At 40.4% G+C, this 18,788-nt stretch overlaps 2 protein-coding genes across 2 annotated transcripts; both read left to right on the top strand.

The window, feature by feature from the left end:
* Positions 1-2,131: 2,131 nt before the first annotated feature.
* Positions 2,132-7,788, top strand: LOC104576724 (coagulation factor X). Its single transcript, XM_088530047.1, has 6 exons — positions 2,132-2,227; positions 4,271-4,459; positions 5,071-5,083; positions 5,490-5,802; positions 6,110-6,227; positions 7,029-7,788. The coding sequence occupies exons 1-6, from the start codon at positions 2,152-2,154 to the stop codon at positions 7,574-7,576; spliced, it is 1,257 nt and encodes a 418-aa protein (XP_088386173.1). The 5' UTR covers positions 2,132-2,151; the 3' UTR covers positions 7,577-7,788.
* Positions 7,789-10,794: 3,006 nt separating this feature from the next.
* Positions 10,795-18,139, top strand: LOC104576723 (coagulation factor X). Its single transcript, XM_088530155.1, has 5 exons — positions 10,795-10,890; positions 12,891-13,022; positions 14,735-14,910; positions 16,070-16,187; positions 17,314-18,139. The coding sequence occupies exons 1-5, from the start codon at positions 10,815-10,817 to the stop codon at positions 17,859-17,861; spliced, it is 1,050 nt and encodes a 349-aa protein (XP_088386281.1). The 5' UTR covers positions 10,795-10,814; the 3' UTR covers positions 17,862-18,139.
* The last annotated feature ends 649 nt before the right edge of the window (positions 18,140-18,788 follow it).

Raw genomic sequence — 18,788 nt, 5'->3', positions numbered from 1 at the left:
GTTCTTTTGCTGTGCACCTCGAAGAAAATGTTTAACTCTGTCTTCGCCGTAATCCCCATTTAGGTAATGGAAGATGGAAATTAGATCCTGCAGCTCTCCTTGGCTGAACAAACCCCATTCCCTCAGCTGCTTCTATGTCATGTGTCCTTAACCACCTTGGTGGCCTTTCCAAGATTCCTCAGTCTAATATGCTCCCCTATTGCCTAAGGTAAACTGAACCTCACCAGTCCTCTGCGATGTATCTCAGGGGGCTGGAAGTGGCACTGACTGGTACCTTTCAAAAAGGTGCTCTGAGCAAACCATGGTTGAGAGACTAGAAGACAACTCCACATAACTACTAGGTATTGCTGCAGTCAGCAGTAACTCATGCTTTGAAGGACTGCAGGTCAATGAGCTCAGTTTGATGATCTCCACCTGTGTAAATCTTCTGTGGAATTACCTAAATATTTATTCAGCAACGTTAGTTCACTGTGCACTGGATTCTCTGGAACCTCTGTGCACTGGAACCTCTGTGCACTGGATTCTGATTTCTATCTTTTGATCCTCTGTCCCACCTTCACCTCCATCAAGGTGAAACCTCCCTTTCCAAATGGACAAGCTTAGACTTAAGTGCTACCCAACCTCTATGTAAGTACTTGTGCTAAGAGTATTATTCTATCTCAGGACTTGCAGTCCTTGAGGACTGAGGTGAAACACAAGACGGACAATGTGTCAAGGACTTGGTTGAGGGGAGAGCTCCCATCTTGAAAAGGTGGCTGTTGCTGGTTTTTACTAGCTAGTATGTGTTCTTGTCAACCCAAGCAGCGCTTTGAAAGCAAGTACAGAGATGATTCAACCGATGGACATGCAAGGGAGACCAAAGTCATCTGTGTGTACAGCATGACTGTCCTGGGAAAGGAGGGGTCATTTAGCTCAAGTGTGGGCAAGAGCTGACAGCAACTAAGGGCTGTGGAAGGAGAAGCTTTGAGCTGGAGAAGAAAGGGAGGATGTTGAGCAAAAAGAGGTACTGACTTAAGACTTAAGAAAGGACTAATACAAAGAATAAAAAGTTGTGATATTGCTCTGATCTAGCTCAGCATAATATATCTGGGCAAGAGATTCTTGCTCATCAGCATTAGGGTCACCTAACGCACACCTTGGCTACAGGAAGTTTCAGAGGAGATCTCAGGGGAAAAGCTAATGCTGTGATAGGAAAGCCCTCTGAATGGATTTTCTTTGAGGGGCTATGCTTGGGAGCCAAACCGGACAAGATTTTCTCCCTCTTTACCCCTCCCTCATTCACAGAGCTCACCTGACAGAATTGTCTGCTGCAGACAGGACCTCAGAGCACAGTTATCCCCATGAATTAGTGTGACCAAAGGAAGGGCCAACCAAAATACAGTGGAAAACAAAAACAAAAACAAAAACAAAAACAAAAACAAAAACAAAAAAGAGTGCATTTATGAAGGTACTGGCTGCCCTGCTGCTTGGGACAGAAACAGGAGTGACTGTTTGCAGAGGACCCAACCAGCATGCTGCATCTGCACAGGCCACCCGATCATTAATTTCACTGAAGTCAAAGACAGGGCTTTGCACATGAGCATTGCAATCATCTGCTTTATTCAAGTTAAACACTTCACTCTCAATTCACAGTTCTTTGGAACAAATGGCACCAAAATCCTATATGATACCTGATGGCATCAGCACAGGAGAAAAAAAAAAAAAAAAAGCTGTCTTTTTTTTCTTCTTCTGGTCAGCTCTGCACTTTACTTGCTTCCTAAGGCACTACAAGGTTTGGAAGGAAGTCTGCCTGGAATATACTTAGCGACTGCAGCAAATGAGGTGCCCTGAGCTAGTTTTCTGTCCAACTTGCATCAGGCACAAAAGTTGCTTTGACTTCCTTGGGACATGGCCAAGAGCCATAGAATATATTCCCACTCCTTCGGGGCTTTGCTCAGACAAGGTACATGCAAGCCACCAGGGTGGCATTGCCATAACATGATGGCCTTTCCCTTTTTAACATTGTCCTGCACTGGCATTGTGTGTGGGTTTTTCTCTTAGAAGTTGTGTTTTCTCATAAACTACTGACCTTTGTACTGTAATGTTTGTCATTTAGCAGCTGTCCCAGAACCCTGCAGGGAAAAGGTGAGAGACACTCGATGAGCTCAGAGGATGGCAATGGCAAGTCACTGTGGGATGGTGTGGCTTCTTCTCAGCGTCCTTCTTTTCCTTCAGACGGAGCAGACAGGTACAACCTTTGCTTTAACTTGGCTTTGTGCAACTCTGCCTAAACCTCACAGGTAATTATTTGCCATTATTTGCACTTTGTGGGGCAGAGCGAGGCCACTGAAAAACTAGTAGCTTTTTCACTCACACTGCTCTCGTTTGCCTGCTATGCTATCTTTACCTGAGTCACTAAGGGAATAACACAGAACTAGAACAATTCTGCCAGTGTAAAACACCGGTCTCATATGTCAATACAGAGTGTTTTCAAACTGACAGCACAAATGGTATGCCATTCTTCATGTACTTGAGAGGGGCATTTAATTAAATAACCCCTACCGTCAATGTCAATTCAAAAGCTACTGGGTTACAAAATGAACCCCAAGGCGTTTGATAGTGAAGAGGGGAACTAGAATTCTACTTTGTTCCCCAAAGTGTTTGTGTAAGTCTCAAAACAAATGCTGTACCCCCTCTCGACCTGTGCTTTGGAGGTAGGGGCCTAAATGCTGCTCTGCAAAATACTGTATGGAATCACAAGGCAAACATGATGTATGCAGTGCTCTTAAGTTTGCTATAGGAATCATTCAGAAATGACAGAGGACACAGCTGAATCATTCAAATTACAAGAGTTCATGGTAAGAGGAGATTCCAGAGATCAGATGGGGAATAACTAGCAGGACATGGGCTACCCTGAAGGTTCTCAGGATCTTTGAAGAACACTTTTTTGATACAAAGTTGTAGGAAAGCAACCTTGAATAGGCTATTCTACATTTGACTCTAACCAACAGGTTAGGAGTGGTTGTGAATACAAAGGTGGAAGGTCTCTTTAATAAGAATGACTATAAAATGACGGAGTTCATGGAGAAAGTAAATAAAAATAACAAGAGAATAAAAGAATAAGAGAATAAACAAGAGATTACTTTCAAAAGAAAAAAAATACAGTTATAATTCCAGGGGAAAAAACGTTTAAGGAAGTCCAGAAGATTTTGACTACTTCTAAACAAAAAATACTACAGCGTTTAGGTTGCAAGTCCAAGCTATCCCCAGACTGAGGAATTACGGAAGGAATTATATGAAGAAGTCACCCTGGTTAAAATCATGAGTATCTTCATAACCTGACTTTCGAAAGGTTATGGAAAATGTAGAATTGGTTCAAATTATAGAGAAGTATAAAAGAACAGGGAGCATGTAGGCATAAAAACAGAAAGGCATAAAGAAAATATGGAAGTCAAGCTCTGATTTAAGAATATGGATATTGAAAGAGACACCAAGGACTCTGTTCCCAATGGGAGAGAAAATCTTTCCTCACTAAACAATCAGTTTATTCAGTGCAACAAGGAGAAAAAAACCTGCTGAGTCAGACTAGAAAGGGACAAATCATATCAAAGCCTCTAAGCTTTTCCTGAAAGAATAGTACAAAAGATTGAGAGACTGCAAAAGATGTAGTAGATGCTCTGCTGTCAGTGAGACTTTTAACATAATTTTATGATATTGTAGCAGATGGAGAAACATGTTTTTAAATGAAACTACAGTAATCGTGGTGCATGACTGGTTGTAAAACTATGCTAGTCAGCATTTCACTGTCAAATGGAAGAATATAAAGAGTACAGGGCTCCACAAAGGTGAGCATCAGGACCTTCGCTATTCAATATTTTTCAGTGACTTGAAAGACAGAAGGAAATGTTTACTCCCTGCACTTGTAGCTGATTTCAGACAGGAATTTTGGAAGACAAGATTAGAGTTCAACACAGTCTTCATCTATGTTCATCTTTGCCTTAGTAAGACAGCCATTCTGGGAAGTACAGGTTATCTCTGTAGTTACAGCTTGGAAACTATCACCACATAAGAAGCAAAGTAATAGTGGTCTCCCTAACATCAATGGCTTACTCTTTTTTTTTTTTTAACAGTGATGTTCTGATTATTCTTATTATTAAGGCTTTTGACAGGAATTGCAGAGAATTTCACAAAGAAAGGGGTTTTGAGCAAAGTTTGTGAGCCAAGTTTTGTGAGATGTTTGTGCTTTTATGAAGCCAGCATGATTTTGCCTATAAATTTGTCTCCTTTGCAGCTATACCAAATGCATGCAAGATAAACAACGGTGACTGTGAACAGTTCTGCAAAGCTGACCACGACAGAGTGGTATGTTCCTGTGCTTATGGCTATGCTCTGGGCAATGACAACAAAACCTGTGTTGCTGCAGGTAGGTGTGAAGCCACATTTGAAGCTCCTTCTATGGGAAAGACAGAAGATCTTCACTGTATTTGAGATTGCTGGTCCATTGCAGGGCTGTCACTGCACAAGGAATAATACTAACTCGTCAGGTTTTTCACATTGTTTGCTGGAAATGTTGCCAAGAAAGAGAAGAAGGTCTTAACTAAAGGTCATAATTTAAGCAATATCAAATTGAGCAACTGTGAGAAATGTTGCAGTGGCAAAATTAGCACACAAAAGTGTACTCTGAAAATCAGTATGTTTTCAGAGCAGACAGTAAAACCCAGGTTCCATCTAGTATGAAGCCATGTGATAAACAAAAGATAACAAGTGGCCTGAGATTTCTCTTCTCTGGTAGTTTGAAGCAGGCCTTTCACGCACCTACAGATTTTGTTAGAAAGAAATGGATTGAGTTTCTCATTGGTGAAAACTGGTTTACATTCAAAGTCTCCATAATGTGATGAACACCTAGAGATCCATCAGATCTGTTTATCTGACTGGTAACTTTTTGCAAGGTGCCTTTCACTGAAATTGCCCAAGGGGAAAGACAAGTGCAGCTAACAGGATGAAAGTGATTGCAGTTATTTGTTGCTTACTTAAACACACCTTATTTAAAATAGCATGTTACAAGAACTTCTTTTCTATTTTTGATGTCAGTTAGCCTAATCAAGTAATTAAGATTAATGCTATTGGATGTACATTTTCACAATATTTCAGCAGACTGCGGGTGGTGGGAGGAGAACGATAAGTCCATATGTCCATAAACCATATATGGATGAAATCTGTTTCTAGATCCTTTACAACTAATAATCAACTGTTCTAATTAGTGATGTGATTCTTAACATATATAACAATATTATTGATATATAACAATATAAACAATTGAAAATGCTATTTGATTTTTTAAAACTTTAAAAACTTCATCCGGAAGCTGAACCCACAGATAGCCTTCAGGAGTAGAAAATAACTTTCCTTTTTCAACCCATCCGGTCTTTTTCCTTTGATGCATCTGATAACATTTTCTTAGCACCTTGAAAAGAGGGCAGCTGATTTTATTCCAAGAGGGTGTTGTCAAGGTGTTTCCCCTTGTGTATGTGCTTTTGTCCTTCCTCTCATTCTAATGCTCTTGTCTTCACAGTAAAATTTCCCTGTGGAAAAGTTTTTGTGAAAAGAAAAAAAAGGTCTGTTATTTCACCTGCTGATAACAGCAATGCAACAGGCACTGAAGTTGTCTCTCCCACAAATGGAACAATTCTGGAAGAGGACATTGTTGCTACCACAGAAAGCCCAACCGTCCAGCCTCGGAATCAAACAAGTATCCAGTCTCCAAATGTGATTACCAGGATAGTTGGTGGTGATGAGTGTCTGCTTGGTGAATGTCCATGGCAGGTAAATCAGGTGTAAGCAGAACACTCTCCCTTCTCAATCAGTTGATATCTTTTCATAAAACATGTTAATAAGTACCATGAGGCTGTATGTAAAGCCAAATATCTTTATCATATAAGGACAACTAGGATTCTCTAGGCTGTCTGTAGCATAGCCATGTGTGTATGCAATACTAGGGCCACTGCAGAGAGCCCTGTACACTAGCACATGTTGCAGTGAAATGCATACCTGCAGAGAAAGCAATTACCTGTTCCTGGCCCTTTGAAGTCAATATGCTCTTAGTTCTGTATTTAACTTTTTTCTCTCACAGGCTGTTCTCATAAATGAGGAAGGGGAAGAGTTTTGTGGTGGAACTATTTTGAATGAAAACTATATCCTTACTGCAGCTCACTGCATGAACCAATCTAAAGAAATCACAGTTGTTGTTGGTAAGTGGTTATTTATTTTACTCCTGTAATGCTGAAATGTTGAGCCTGTGCTATGGATGAATCCTGTGTGCTCTGAAACCTGTGTGAGATGGTTGTTGTTTTTTGTTTTATTTTACTTTTTATAGTTTCCCATTATTGCAGGCAACCTGTTTTGTACTGAGAGGAGTAGCTGATTAAGAAGGTGATAGCGGTGCATCCTTTTTTATGTCATCTAGGTGGAAGTGATAAAGAACAAATGTTCTAGAATATTTTGAACAAATTTTAACAACAAATTGCTCAGTGTTGTGTTGATCAGGAGCCCTGCTTTAGGAAGCTCATAATTTTTCCAGGCCTATCTGAAGCATACAGGCTTGTTCCTATGGGACTATGAGCGAAGCTAAGACACAGTGACTGGGGGAAGAAATAAGTAGCTCAGATTATGACTATTTAACTTTTGAGACATGATTCTAAGTCAATGCCACTTTGGGCCTGTCTTAATCTTGACCCAGGCCAGCTTCCCTTCCTTGATGTAAGCCATACTCAATCTTCCACAAGACCTTCCATCCAAGTTGCAATCATTTAGTTGAATGAGTTTATCCTTTACTTAAACTCATGCGATAATTTCACTAGAAGACCTTGGAACTGAAACTGCTTCCAGGTGCTGCTAATAAACCTTGCAATATTTTTTTTTTTACAATTTGCTTGTATGGTATGAAGGCCTAGGTAAAGTGTAAGGAAGGGGATACTAGTCTCTTTATCAAGACTGCTTTTAATTTCTTGCACCTTCCTCATACAAATAACCCTTTTAATGATCTTGTGCAGGTGAAGTGGACAGAGAAGAGGAAGAACATTCTGAAACAATGCATACAGTGGACAAAATATTTGTTCACTCTAAATATGTTGCAGAAACTTACGACAATGACATAGCCATAATAAAGCTGAAGGAACCTATAACATTTTCTGAGTATGTTATCCCAGCATGTCTTCCAGAAACAGACTTTGCTAATGAAGTTCTGATGAACCAGAAATCTGGGATGGTTAGTGGCTTCGGACGGGAGTTTGAAGGTGGACGACTATCCAAAAAACTGAAAGTGCTTCAAGTCCCCTATGTGGATAGGAACACTTGCAAGCAATCAACTAACTTTGAGATAACAGATAACATGTTCTGTGCTGGTTACGAGACGGAGCAAAAAGATGCTTGCCAAGGAGACAGTGGAGGCCCCCATGTAACCAAATATAAGGAGACTTACTTTATTACTGGAATTGTTAGCTGGGGAGAAGGATGTGCAAGGAAAGGCAAATACGGTATCTATACCAAACTGTCCAGGTTCCTACGCTGGGTAAAATGGGTCCTGAGACAAAAGATGTAGTGGCGCAATTATTGATTCTTTCTACAGGCTAACAAGGTGCAGTTGTACGATCTGTAATAGAAACTTTATCCTTTTTTAGCACCTTTACTAAATTTGTTTGAGAGCTACTACTTTAAAGTTATGGTGCTGCTGCTTCTAACTTTATTCCTTGGCTTCCAGCATGTATACGTGAACTGTCAGTGTTGATTTGAATTTGTACGGTGAGGAGCTTTCCTAAAAAATGGCTGCTTGCTGGAAACTTGTGTTTGCTTATTCACTTTATTTTTCAAAACTTCAAATTGCAGCCAGTTGGTTCAATAGAGAATATGTGCTTATTAGAACTGTTTAGCTTAGCTGTTGATGTGTTGAGCAGATTAAGAGAGCACAGAAGCTTCCATGGCAAAAGCTGAGCCTCAGGTAAGTATTCCACCTGTGATGCTGTCTCCCCGTTATGCTCTGCAGAAATACCCACCGACATCACTGCTGCTAATTAAAATACTGTTTCCCTTTATATGGGCTATATTTCACTTTATTTTGAACACTTCTATTTTGTTTCTTCAGAAAAAAAAAAGAAACGTGCATATTCACTGTTTTCTCTATTATGTTTTGCATTGTGTATGGCTGAGGATGGGAGAGCTCCTTGCATGTATATTAGTTCTACATATTCCTGAAAGGTGCAATGTTGATGTACATCAGCATTTGAAATAAAACACTTTCTTTTTACTTTGTCGTTATTTTTTTCCTTCAGACTACTTAGAAATAAATGAGGCCAAGATCTTTTAAGAGTGAAAAAAAGGAAAAAAAAGTTTAAATGACCTAACAGCTACGTGTGATATATTTTGTCTGCATTATGTCATGACTAACAAGGAGGTGGAGAATGGAGGGGGTCTAAGGGTTCTTTTTGGCAAGTATGGAAGTCATCTTTTGCAACCCCTTGCTGAAAGCCGGGCTGACATCAAAGTTAAATCAGGCTGTGCAGGGCCAGGTCCCCTTAAGGTTTGGAAATCTCCAGAAAGAGAAAGATTGTGTGTGCCCTTTGGGTGACCTGTTCACATCCTTCAGCACCCTCACAGTTAAATTTTTTCTTATATCCAATTGGAATTTTCCTTATTGCAAATTTTGACATCTGCCCCTTGTTCTTTTGCTGTGCACCTCGAAGAAAATTTTTAACTCTGTCTTCGCTGTAATCCCCATTTAGGTAATGGAAGATGGAAATTAGATCCTGCAGCTCTCCTTGGCTGAACAAACCCCATTCCCTCAGCTGCTTCTATGTCATGTGTCCTTAACCACCTTGGTGGCCTTTCCAAGATTCCTCAGTCTAATATGCTCCCCTATTGCCTAAGGTAAACTGAACCTCACCAGTCCTCTGTGATGTGTCTCAGGGGGCTGGAAGTGGCACTGACTGGTACCTTTCAAAAAGGTGCTCTGAGCAAACCATGGTTGAGAGACTAGAAGACAACTCCACATAACTACTAGGTATTGCTGCAGTCAGCAGTAACTCATGCTTTGAAGGACTGCAGGTCAATGAGCTCAGTTTGATGATCTCCACCTGTGTAAATCCTCTGTGGAATTACCTAAATATTTATTCAGCAACGTTAGTTCACTGTGCACTGGATTCTCTGGAACCTCTGTGCACTGGAACCTCTGTGCACTGGATTCTGATTTCTATCTTTTGATCCTCTGTCCCACCTTCACCTCCATCAAGGTGAAACCTCCCTTTCCAAATGGACAAGCTTAGACTTAAGTGCTACCCAACCTCTATGTAAGTACTTGTGCTAAGAGTATTATTCTATCTCAGGACTTGCAGTCCTTGAGGACTGAGGTGAAACACAAGACGGACAATGTGTCAAGGACTTGGTTGAGGGGAGAGCTCCCATCTTGAAAAGGTGGCTGTTGCTGGTTTTTACTAGCTAGTATGTGTTCTTGTCAACCCAAGCAGCGCTTTGAAAGCAAGTACAGAGATGATTCAACCGATGGACATGCAAGGGAGACCAAAGTCATCTGTGTGCACAGCATGACTGTCCTGGGAAAGGAGGGGTCATTTAGCTCAAGTGTGGGCAAGAGCTGACAGCAACTAAGGGCTGTGGAAGGAGAAGCTTTGAGCTGGAGAAGATAGGAAGGATGTTGAGCAAAAAGAGGTACTGACTTAAGACTTAAGAAAGGAGTAATACAAAGAATAAAAAGTTGTGATATTGCTCTGATCTAGCTCAGCATAATATATCTGGACAAGAGATTCTTGCTCATCAGCATTAGGGTCACCTATCACACACCTTGGTTACAGGAAGTTTCAGAGGAGATCTGGGGGAAAAGCTAATGCTGTGATAGGAAAGCCCTCTGAATGGATTTTCTTTGAGGGGCTATGCTTGGGAGGAAAAGCGGACAAGGTTTTCTCCCTCTTTACCCCTCCGTCATTCACAGAACTCACCCGACAGAATTGTCTGCTGCAGACAGGACCTCAGAGCACAGTTATCCCCATGAATTAGTGTCACCAAAGGAAGGGCCAACCAAAATATGGTGGGGAAAAAAAAAAAAAAAAGAGTGCATTTATGAAGGTACTGGCTGCCCTGCTGCTTGGGACAGAGACAGGAGTGACTGTTTGCAGAGGACCCAACCAGCATGCTGCATCTGCACAGGACACCCGATCATCAATTTCACTGAAGTCAAAGACAGGGCTTTACACATGAGCATTGCAATCATCTGCTTTATTCTAGTTAAACACTTCACTCTCAATTCACAGTTCTTTGGAACAAATGGCACCAAAATCCTATATGATACCTGATGGCATCAGCACAGGAGAAAAAAAAAAAAAAAAAAAAGCTGTCTTTTTTTTCTTCTTCTGGTCAGCTCTGCACTTTACTTGCTTCCTAAGGCACTACAAGGTTTGGAAGGAAGTCTGCCTGGAATATACTTAGCGACTGCAGCAAATGAGGTGCCCTGAGCTAGTTTTCTGTCCAACTTGCATCAGGCACAAAAGTTGCTTTGACTTCCTTGGGACATGGCCAAGAGCCATAGAATACATTCCCACTCCTTCGGGGCTTTGCTCAGACAAGGTACATGCAAGCCACCAGGGTGGCATTGCCATAACATGATGGCCTTTCCCTTTTTAACATTGTCCTGCACTGGCATTGTGTGTGGGTTTTTCTCTTAGAAGTTGTGTTTTCTCATAAACTACTGACCTTTGTACTGTAATGTTTGTCATTTAGCAGCTGTCCCAGAACCCTGCAGGGAAAAGGTGAGAGACACTCGATGAGCTCAGAGGATGGCAATGGCAAGTCACTGTGGGATGGTGTGGCTTCTTCTCAGCGTCCTTCTTTTCCTTCAGACGGAGCAGACAGGTACAACCTTTGCTTTAACTTGGCTTTGTGCAACTCTGCCTAAACCTCACAGGTAATTATTAACATAATTTTATGATATTGCAGCAGACAGAGAAACATCTTTTTAAATGAAACTACAGTAATCCTGGTGCATGACTGGTTGTAAAACTATGCTAGTCAGCATTTCACTCTCAAATGGAAGAATATAAAGAGTACAGGGCTCCACAAAGGTGAGCATCAGGACCTTCGCTATTCAATATTTCTCAGTGACTTGAAAGACAGAAGGAAATGTTTACTCCCTGCACTTGTAGCTGATTTCAGACAGGAATTTTGGAAGACAAGATTAGAGTTCAACATAGTCTTCACAATCTTGTGAAACTGGAACAGAGATCCAACAAAAATAATAGGATCATAGAATCACTATGGTTGGAACAGACCTTCAAGAATACCAAGTCCAACCGTAAGACTTTCAACATCATGCCTGCTACGCTATGTCTCTAAGTAAGTGCCTTATCTACACGTTTCTTGGACACTGCCAGGAATGGTGACTCCACCACTTCCCTGGGCAGCCTGTTCCAATGCTTGACTACTCTTTCCATCTAGAAATTCTTCCTAATGTCGAACCTGAACCTCCCCTGGCACAACTTGAGGCCATTTCCTCTTTCCCTATCAGTAGTTATTCTGGAGAAGAGATCGACGCGCGCCTCACTACAACCTCCTTTCAGGTAGTTGTAGAGAGCGATAAGGTCTCTCCTGAGTCTTCTCCACACTAAATAACACCAGTTCCCTCAGCTGCTCCTCATAAGGTCTGTGCTCCAGCCCCTTCACCAGCTTCACTGCCCTTCTTTGGACATGCTCCAGCAGCTCAGTGTGCATCTTGTAGTGAGGGGCCCAAAACTGAACACAATATTCCAGGTGCAGCCTCACCAGCACCAAGTACAGGGGAACGATCACTTCCCAAGTCCTGCGGGCTACACTGTTCCTGATACAAGCCAGGATGGCATTTGTATCAGGAACTGATACAAGAGCTTGTTTTGCTGAGATGCAATGTTGTGAGAAAAATGAATAAAAACAAAAAAAAACCAAAAAACAAAAACAAAAAAAAGGAAAAGCATTTTACTCTCTGTCCTTCAGTGCATAATCAAGGAATTTTGTAAAAGAGGTAATTAAAGAAAAAGGAAAGGAACTAAGTGTTTTTGATTTTCAATGGTGCAAACAGCTAGGACAATAAGTCTTCAGATCACATTGCACTGGGGGAATCTCAAATTAGATACTAGGGAACACTTTTCAGACAATACAAGGTCCATTAAGCAGAGAATGGGAGGATTGTGTAATCTCATCATGAATCTGCAACTAGTTAGGCAACCTGCCGTGTGCTCTAGGTGACCCTGTGTGTGCAGGGGGGTTGGACTAGATGATCTCTAGAGGTTCCTTCCAACCTTAACAATTCTATGATTCTATGATTCTATGATCTGTTAGGACTGATTCACTTTTGCTTGCCCTGCTAGACAGTGCGAGACCTCTCAGATTCTGACTGTGACCTTATGATGTTGAGGACTGAGCTGAGGAATATGAACCATGTGGCGATGGAGAGAAATAACTTGCGGATCTACCATTAGTCCAATCTTTTATTTATTACTGTTACTTTAGTTATGGCTTATTTGTTTTTCTCCTTTCAGTTTCTTCCCACCGGTGTTCATCTTTCTTTGCCTTAGTAAGACAGCCATTCTGGGAAGTACAGGTTATCTCTCTAGTTACAGCTTGGAAACTATCACCACATAAGAAGCAAAGTAATAGTGGTCTCCCTAACGTCAATGGCGTTTTTTTTAACAGTGATGTTCGGATTATTCTTATTATTAAGGCTTTGGACAGGAATTGCAGAGAATTTCACAAAGAAAGGGGTTTTGAGCAAAGTTTGCGAGCCAAGTTTTGTGAGATGTTTGTGCTTTTATTATTTATTTATTTATTTATTTATTTATGAAGCCAGCATGATTTTGCCTATAAATTTGTCTCCTTTCCAGTTATACCAAATGCATGCAAGATAAACAACGGTGACTGTGAACAGTTCTGCAAAGCTGACCACGACAGAGTGGTATGTTCCTGTGCTTATGGCTATGCTCTGGGCAATGACAACAAAACCTGTGTTGCTGCAGGTAGGTGTGAAGCCACATTTGAAGCTCCTTCTATGGGAAAGACAGAAGATCTTCACTGTATTTGGGATTGCTGGTCCATTGCAGGGCTGTCACTGCACAAGGAATAATACTAACTCGTCAGGTCTTTCACATTGTTTGCTGGAAATGTTGCCAAGAAAGAGAAGAAGGTCTTAACTAAAGGTCATAATTTAAGCAATATCAAATTGAGCAACTGTGAGAAATGTTGCAGTGGCAAAATTAGCACACAAAAGTGTACTCTGAAAATCAGTATGTTTTCAGAGCAGACAGTAAAACCCAGGTTCCATCTAGTATGAAGCCATGTGATAAACAAAAGATAACAAGTGGCCTGAGATTTCTCTTCTCTGGTAGTTTGAAGCAGGCCTTTCATGCACCTACAGATTTTGTTAGAAAGAAATGGATTGAGTTTCTCATTGGTGAAAACTGGTTTAAATTCAAAGTCTCCATAATGTGATGAAAACCTAGAGATCCAAATGAATGGGAGACCAAGAAAGTCCATCCGTTCCAAGATACAGTCAAGAGAACTTAAAGTTTCAGAGCTGCTGATATAATTTGATTGCAGTTATATATCATTTGTTTTCCCTCAAGTATAACCTGTTCCATTTTAAAAGACTAAAACATACTTTTCTACCTTCTTTTAAAAGCTACATCTCCACTCAACATTCAGTAACCTAGTAAGTGAAAGAGTACAGATGCTAAATTTACACCTCATCAGTTTTTGCCTTCCTTTAGAGAAACTATGCCTTCAAAATATTAATTGTAATCTTCTATTGTGTCAGCCTGGTGTTATTTCCTGTATTGTCATAAATATGACAATAACATAACAAATTGTTGAATGAGTCCTATACTTCCTGACATAGAATCTTTTATTCAATTTCTCAATTATAAAGGTTTTACTAATAGCATATACATGAAAATAACAATGCCAATAACGGAAGATGCTTAATTTTATAATACTTAGAAAATTTTGTCTGGGACTGAATCCACAGAAAAGTTTTAGGACTAAAATGATATTTTCGTTTTTTTAACCATTCTGATCCCCCTGCTTTATTGCATCTGCCAAGATGCTATTACTGTGTTGAAAATGTTTGGAGAAATTATCCTCATAGGGACACCTGTGTAACTGATTAGATTGCAAAAGGCTTCTATCAAGGAATTTCCACTGAACTCTTAAGTGAGTTTTCTCTCATTTTCATGAAGAGATGCTTTCTTGAAAAGTGACCTGTTTCCCTACAAATCATTTTTCCCCATAACTAGTAACCATTGGCAACCACAAAAGGCTGCTTTTGTGTTTTGTTTCTTATATTAAAGAATTCAGCTCAAAAAAGTTGCCCTGGAAGTTAGATTTGCTTTTCTGAGCATGAAATAGTCTATTATACTTAGGATTCTGTCAGACAGACTGATGAATCTCGGGGTGTTGTTATAAACCAGCTTCATGGACAGCTCTCTGCGTTTCCATTCTGCTGGAGATTGCTACCACTTGGAAGCTGCTTGGCTTGGTGTCTGAGGGACAGCATAGGCATTATCCAGCAATTCTGAGCTAAAGTAAAGGCCTGGTAACAGCTGTTAAATGTCCACAGCAGTTTACTCAGGATTATGGATGGAAATGCCTTGACCTCAACAAGGCACAGGTGTTTCAAAGGTACAGTATTGCCCAGGCATCGAGTATTAACATTTTGCTTTTGCCTTTACAGTCAAGTTCCCATGTGGTAAAATTCACAGTAGTCATGAAGCCAGGCCAGAAGACATCACAGAAACCACGGCAAGTCTAGACGCATATTCTGAACATGAGGAAAGCGATGAAGTCCTGAGCAATCACACTGAGGCCACAGGGGAAGCTGACAATTTACCTACTATGTGTCCATGGCAGGTAAGGCTCCCTGAATCCAAAATGTTGGATCCCTGACCCTGCTCACCAGGAACTACAAGCATTTCCTCTTCATCGCCCCCTGACTGGAGCATACCTCCCTCTACCTTCCTCGCACTCTGTCAACGCAATTGTGTACTTGATCTGGGTGCTAATGGGAACCTGTCTCAGAGTATCCATTTGATACATGCAAAAGGTCGCACGAAGTCGTGTTGCAGATAGACTTTTGTGTCCCCTGTTGCCATGGAGGCGTAGTTTGATTTAATGCAGGACTGATCTAATAAACCAAAGTAGCCTTTTAGTTATGCAGAAGGTGACAAAAGAGACACCACTGCACAGCTAACCGACTTGCCAAAGCAATGGGTTTGAGTCAGTGTTCTGTTCATATGTAGCATGGTGACTGATGGGACACCTAAGTCCCAATAAAGGAAACTATCAGGACATTTGAGAAGCATAATGTGTTTTGGGGCTTGTGGTCACCGCTGTAGTCATGCTGCGAGTAACAACAGTGCAGAAAGAGGATGGGGTATAAAGTCTGGATGGTAGTCAGAGAAAGCGTATGTGTATTGGAGTAAGTTGGTGTTAACCTTTTGAGAGATCATTTCCCTCTCCTGAGTCCTGCATTTCTGCCGCACAGTCAGATATCTTGCTTTCAAAAAAGCTGTTTCAGTACCAAGCAAGTGTTGGACAGGGCAGTGTGAGACAAAAGTGGAGTGGCAGGTAGTAGACGTAAGGCCACGTTTCCCAAAAGGACACTCTCTCTACCGGGCACCCCGATATCCAGGTAGCCACATGGCAATATGGAAAGAATAGCTGGAGTTCCTTTTACGACCAAGACAGAAGCAAAACAAAAACCCAAGCAAGAATAGTGCTCTGACAGTATTAGCTTAATTTGTTTTAAAAATAGCAACAACAAAAGGCTGTTAGGAAAAAAAATATCTGAATGCATTAGCTCTGTTTTGAGCCAAGATCTCTCTGTCTTGACAGGTTTCCCACTGCAGTGGCTATGCTTGAGTGTAACTCTCCCTGACTCTGAATTAAGGATGTTTCTGACAGACAATACTTGTGAAAATTGCTTGCATCTGAGCCAGCTGTTCAGGATTCCTGTTTATTTATCTTTTTCGTACTTTAGTGTTTTTTTTTTCCCCCCATCTCTTTGCAGGCTGCTCTACTACATGAGGGTGATCATTTGTTTTGTGGGGGGACAATTCTGAATGAGTATTTTATACTTACTGCAGCTCATTGTGCTAAGCAGCCTGGAGAGCTTGTCGTTCTTGTTGGTAAGTGGTAGCCATTTCGTTCCTTTACTATAAAAATATATACTTCAACTAAACTGTCCTGTGTTCTTGTCTCAGTATGCAAGACACTGAACTCCCCTAGGTGTGTTCTTTTCTTCTTCCCTTCCCTTCCCTTCCCTTCCCTTCCCTTCCCTTCCCTTCCCTTCCCTTCCCTTCCCTTCCCTTCTCTTCTCTTGTTATAGGTCATCACTCCCCTTTCTTGTTCTTTAATTAGTAATGAAAAGCATGAACTTCCAACATGGATAGTTTCTTTCAGCATGGCTTTGTTCACTTTAGTTTCTATGTGATATAAGCCAGGTTTAAATCAGGAAAGTATGTTGGCAGATAAAGTTGAGCTGATTTAGTTAAATTGGTCTAACATTACAAATTTGTGCAAGTTTCTGTTTTAGCAAACCTTGAGGAATTCCAAATGCAGCATTCAGATGCGGTAATAAATATATTGACCTGTAGATATTAGTCAGAAGTGATTCCATACATGAAACCTCAAATTCAATATTTATTGTTAGAATTTATCCCAAAGTATCAAAAGTCTTAGGCAGCTAAAATTCATGTTCCAAGTCATAAAAATTGCAGTCAACATACAACAGTAAATCAAAGAATACTTTGTCCAGATTCCATTTGCCTTTCCATTTAATTCTCAGAGACTTTATACTAGTTGTGAAAAACTAAATATATATTAACTCTTATATTTTCCATGAAATTTCGAATGTTAAAGTTTAAAAAGAAAATGAATACATACATGTTTGACTATTTGCTCAAGAAATGAAGAGGCAATATCCTGCTCTTTTGTGTTGGGGATTTTGGTTTTGTATCATGAGAGTGCCACTGGGAATGTTGTGATGGATCCCAGAGCTTCTTATGCTAGTCCTCGCTGAGCACATCATCCTGACTCTGAACTCTGTACTTGTTTGGCGCTTCCATGTCATCTAAACCTGTTCAAAATGGGTATAAAATGCTATAACATCAGGATACAGTCCTGGTCTATCTTACTAATGCAATACAAATGCCTAAACAAAATGTAAGGGACTTTGATACTTTCTTGTGTTGAGATGATGTTTAGACTTGTTGACATTGTGATACTATTAATGCTTTTAATAATCTGACACAGGGGACATGGACACAGAAAAACAAGAACAAGGTGAAGCAGTGCACAGAGTGGAGAAAAGAATTATACATGATGCATTTGATTTCCAAACTTTTGATAGTGACATAGCTCTTATCAAATTAAAGGAACCTATAAAATTTTCTGAGTATGTTATCCCAGCATGCCTTCCAGAGGAAGACTTTGCTACTGAAGTTCTGATGAGACAACCATCTGGAATTATCAGTGGCTTTGGAAGCATCGTTTTCCGTGGACCGCTGGCCAGAAGAATGAAAGTGTTTCAAATCCCTTATGTAGATATGGATACTTGCAAGCCTGCCATTAATCTTACGGTCACAGAAAACATGTTCTGTGCTGGTTATAGTAAAGATGGAAGAGATGCCTGTCTCGGGGATGGAGGAGGTCCCCATGTAACCCAATACAATGGCACTTATTTTGTCACTGGTATCATTAGCTGGGGTGAAGGGTGTGGAACACCAGGAAAATATGGAATATACACAAACTTGTCAAAGTTTCTACCCTGGATAAGAAGCATCGTGGACCAAAATTCTTAATGGCTTGACATTTAATCAACCTAATTGTTTTAACTATTATATGTAATCTCTAAATAATGCCCTCCTCTTTTTCATACACCTGCTAAAGTTCTGTTGAGAGATGCCATCTATTCTTTCATGAGTTAATGCCTGGTTTTCAGAAAGTGTGCTTAGACCTCAAAATAGAACTTCTGGGTTTGGGCAACAGTGTAACTTCTTCCAACAAGATGGTTCAGGAACTCCATCTTTTCTTGCTATAGTTATCCAAGTCTGTCTATAGAAGGCTTTGGTTGTGCTGATAAGCCCTCTCCTTTTGTAAAGAAAGTTGAAATTAAACCAGTATGTATCTGTCAGTAGTTGCTTTACAGAACTGGTTTATAAGTCAGACTAGGGCAAAAACAAATTAGGACAATATCAGAGTAGCCAAGTATTTCTAAAACCTCATGACAAACCATGCAACCTTTTAGATGTATGGCACTCAGGAAACATATGTATGGCACTAGATATGGGCACTCGGGAAAAACTAGAAAATGTAGAGAGTACTGCTATATCTTCTATGAGTCTAAATAACTGGATGTGTCACACAAACTCTTTATTAGATTCAGTTAAAGCTTGCTTAAAGTCATCAAAATTACTCATATCCATTGCTCATATTTTCTTGCTTTCCTTCTGAGACAGTTTCTTCACCATCATTATTCATTTCATGATTTGGCTGTAATAAAATGAATGGACTGCACATGCCACACGAATTGTGTGTCATCATTCATATAAAGTCTTCTTCACAGCTGAAAAGTTTTAAAATCTATGGGGATAAATTGTCTTTCAAAACCGAAAAAAAGGCCTGGCTTTTTTCACCAACTGAGCCTGATATACTCTGTCTGCCTTTTTCAGTGTCAAGGGCAGAAAGTCCTAATTTTCAGCCACCTCAGTGGTACTTGAAAATGATGA

This window comes from Tinamus guttatus, unplaced genomic scaffold (genome assembly GCF_059628265.1).
Source record: "Tinamus guttatus ecotype Peru unplaced genomic scaffold, ASM5962826v1 Tinamus_guttatus_pri_ptg000030l, whole genome shotgun sequence".
Taxonomy (NCBI): domain Eukaryota; kingdom Metazoa; phylum Chordata; class Aves; order Tinamiformes; family Tinamidae; genus Tinamus; species Tinamus guttatus.
The sequence above is the reverse complement of the archived record's forward strand: the minus strand, read 5'-3'. Positions and strand labels throughout refer to the sequence as shown.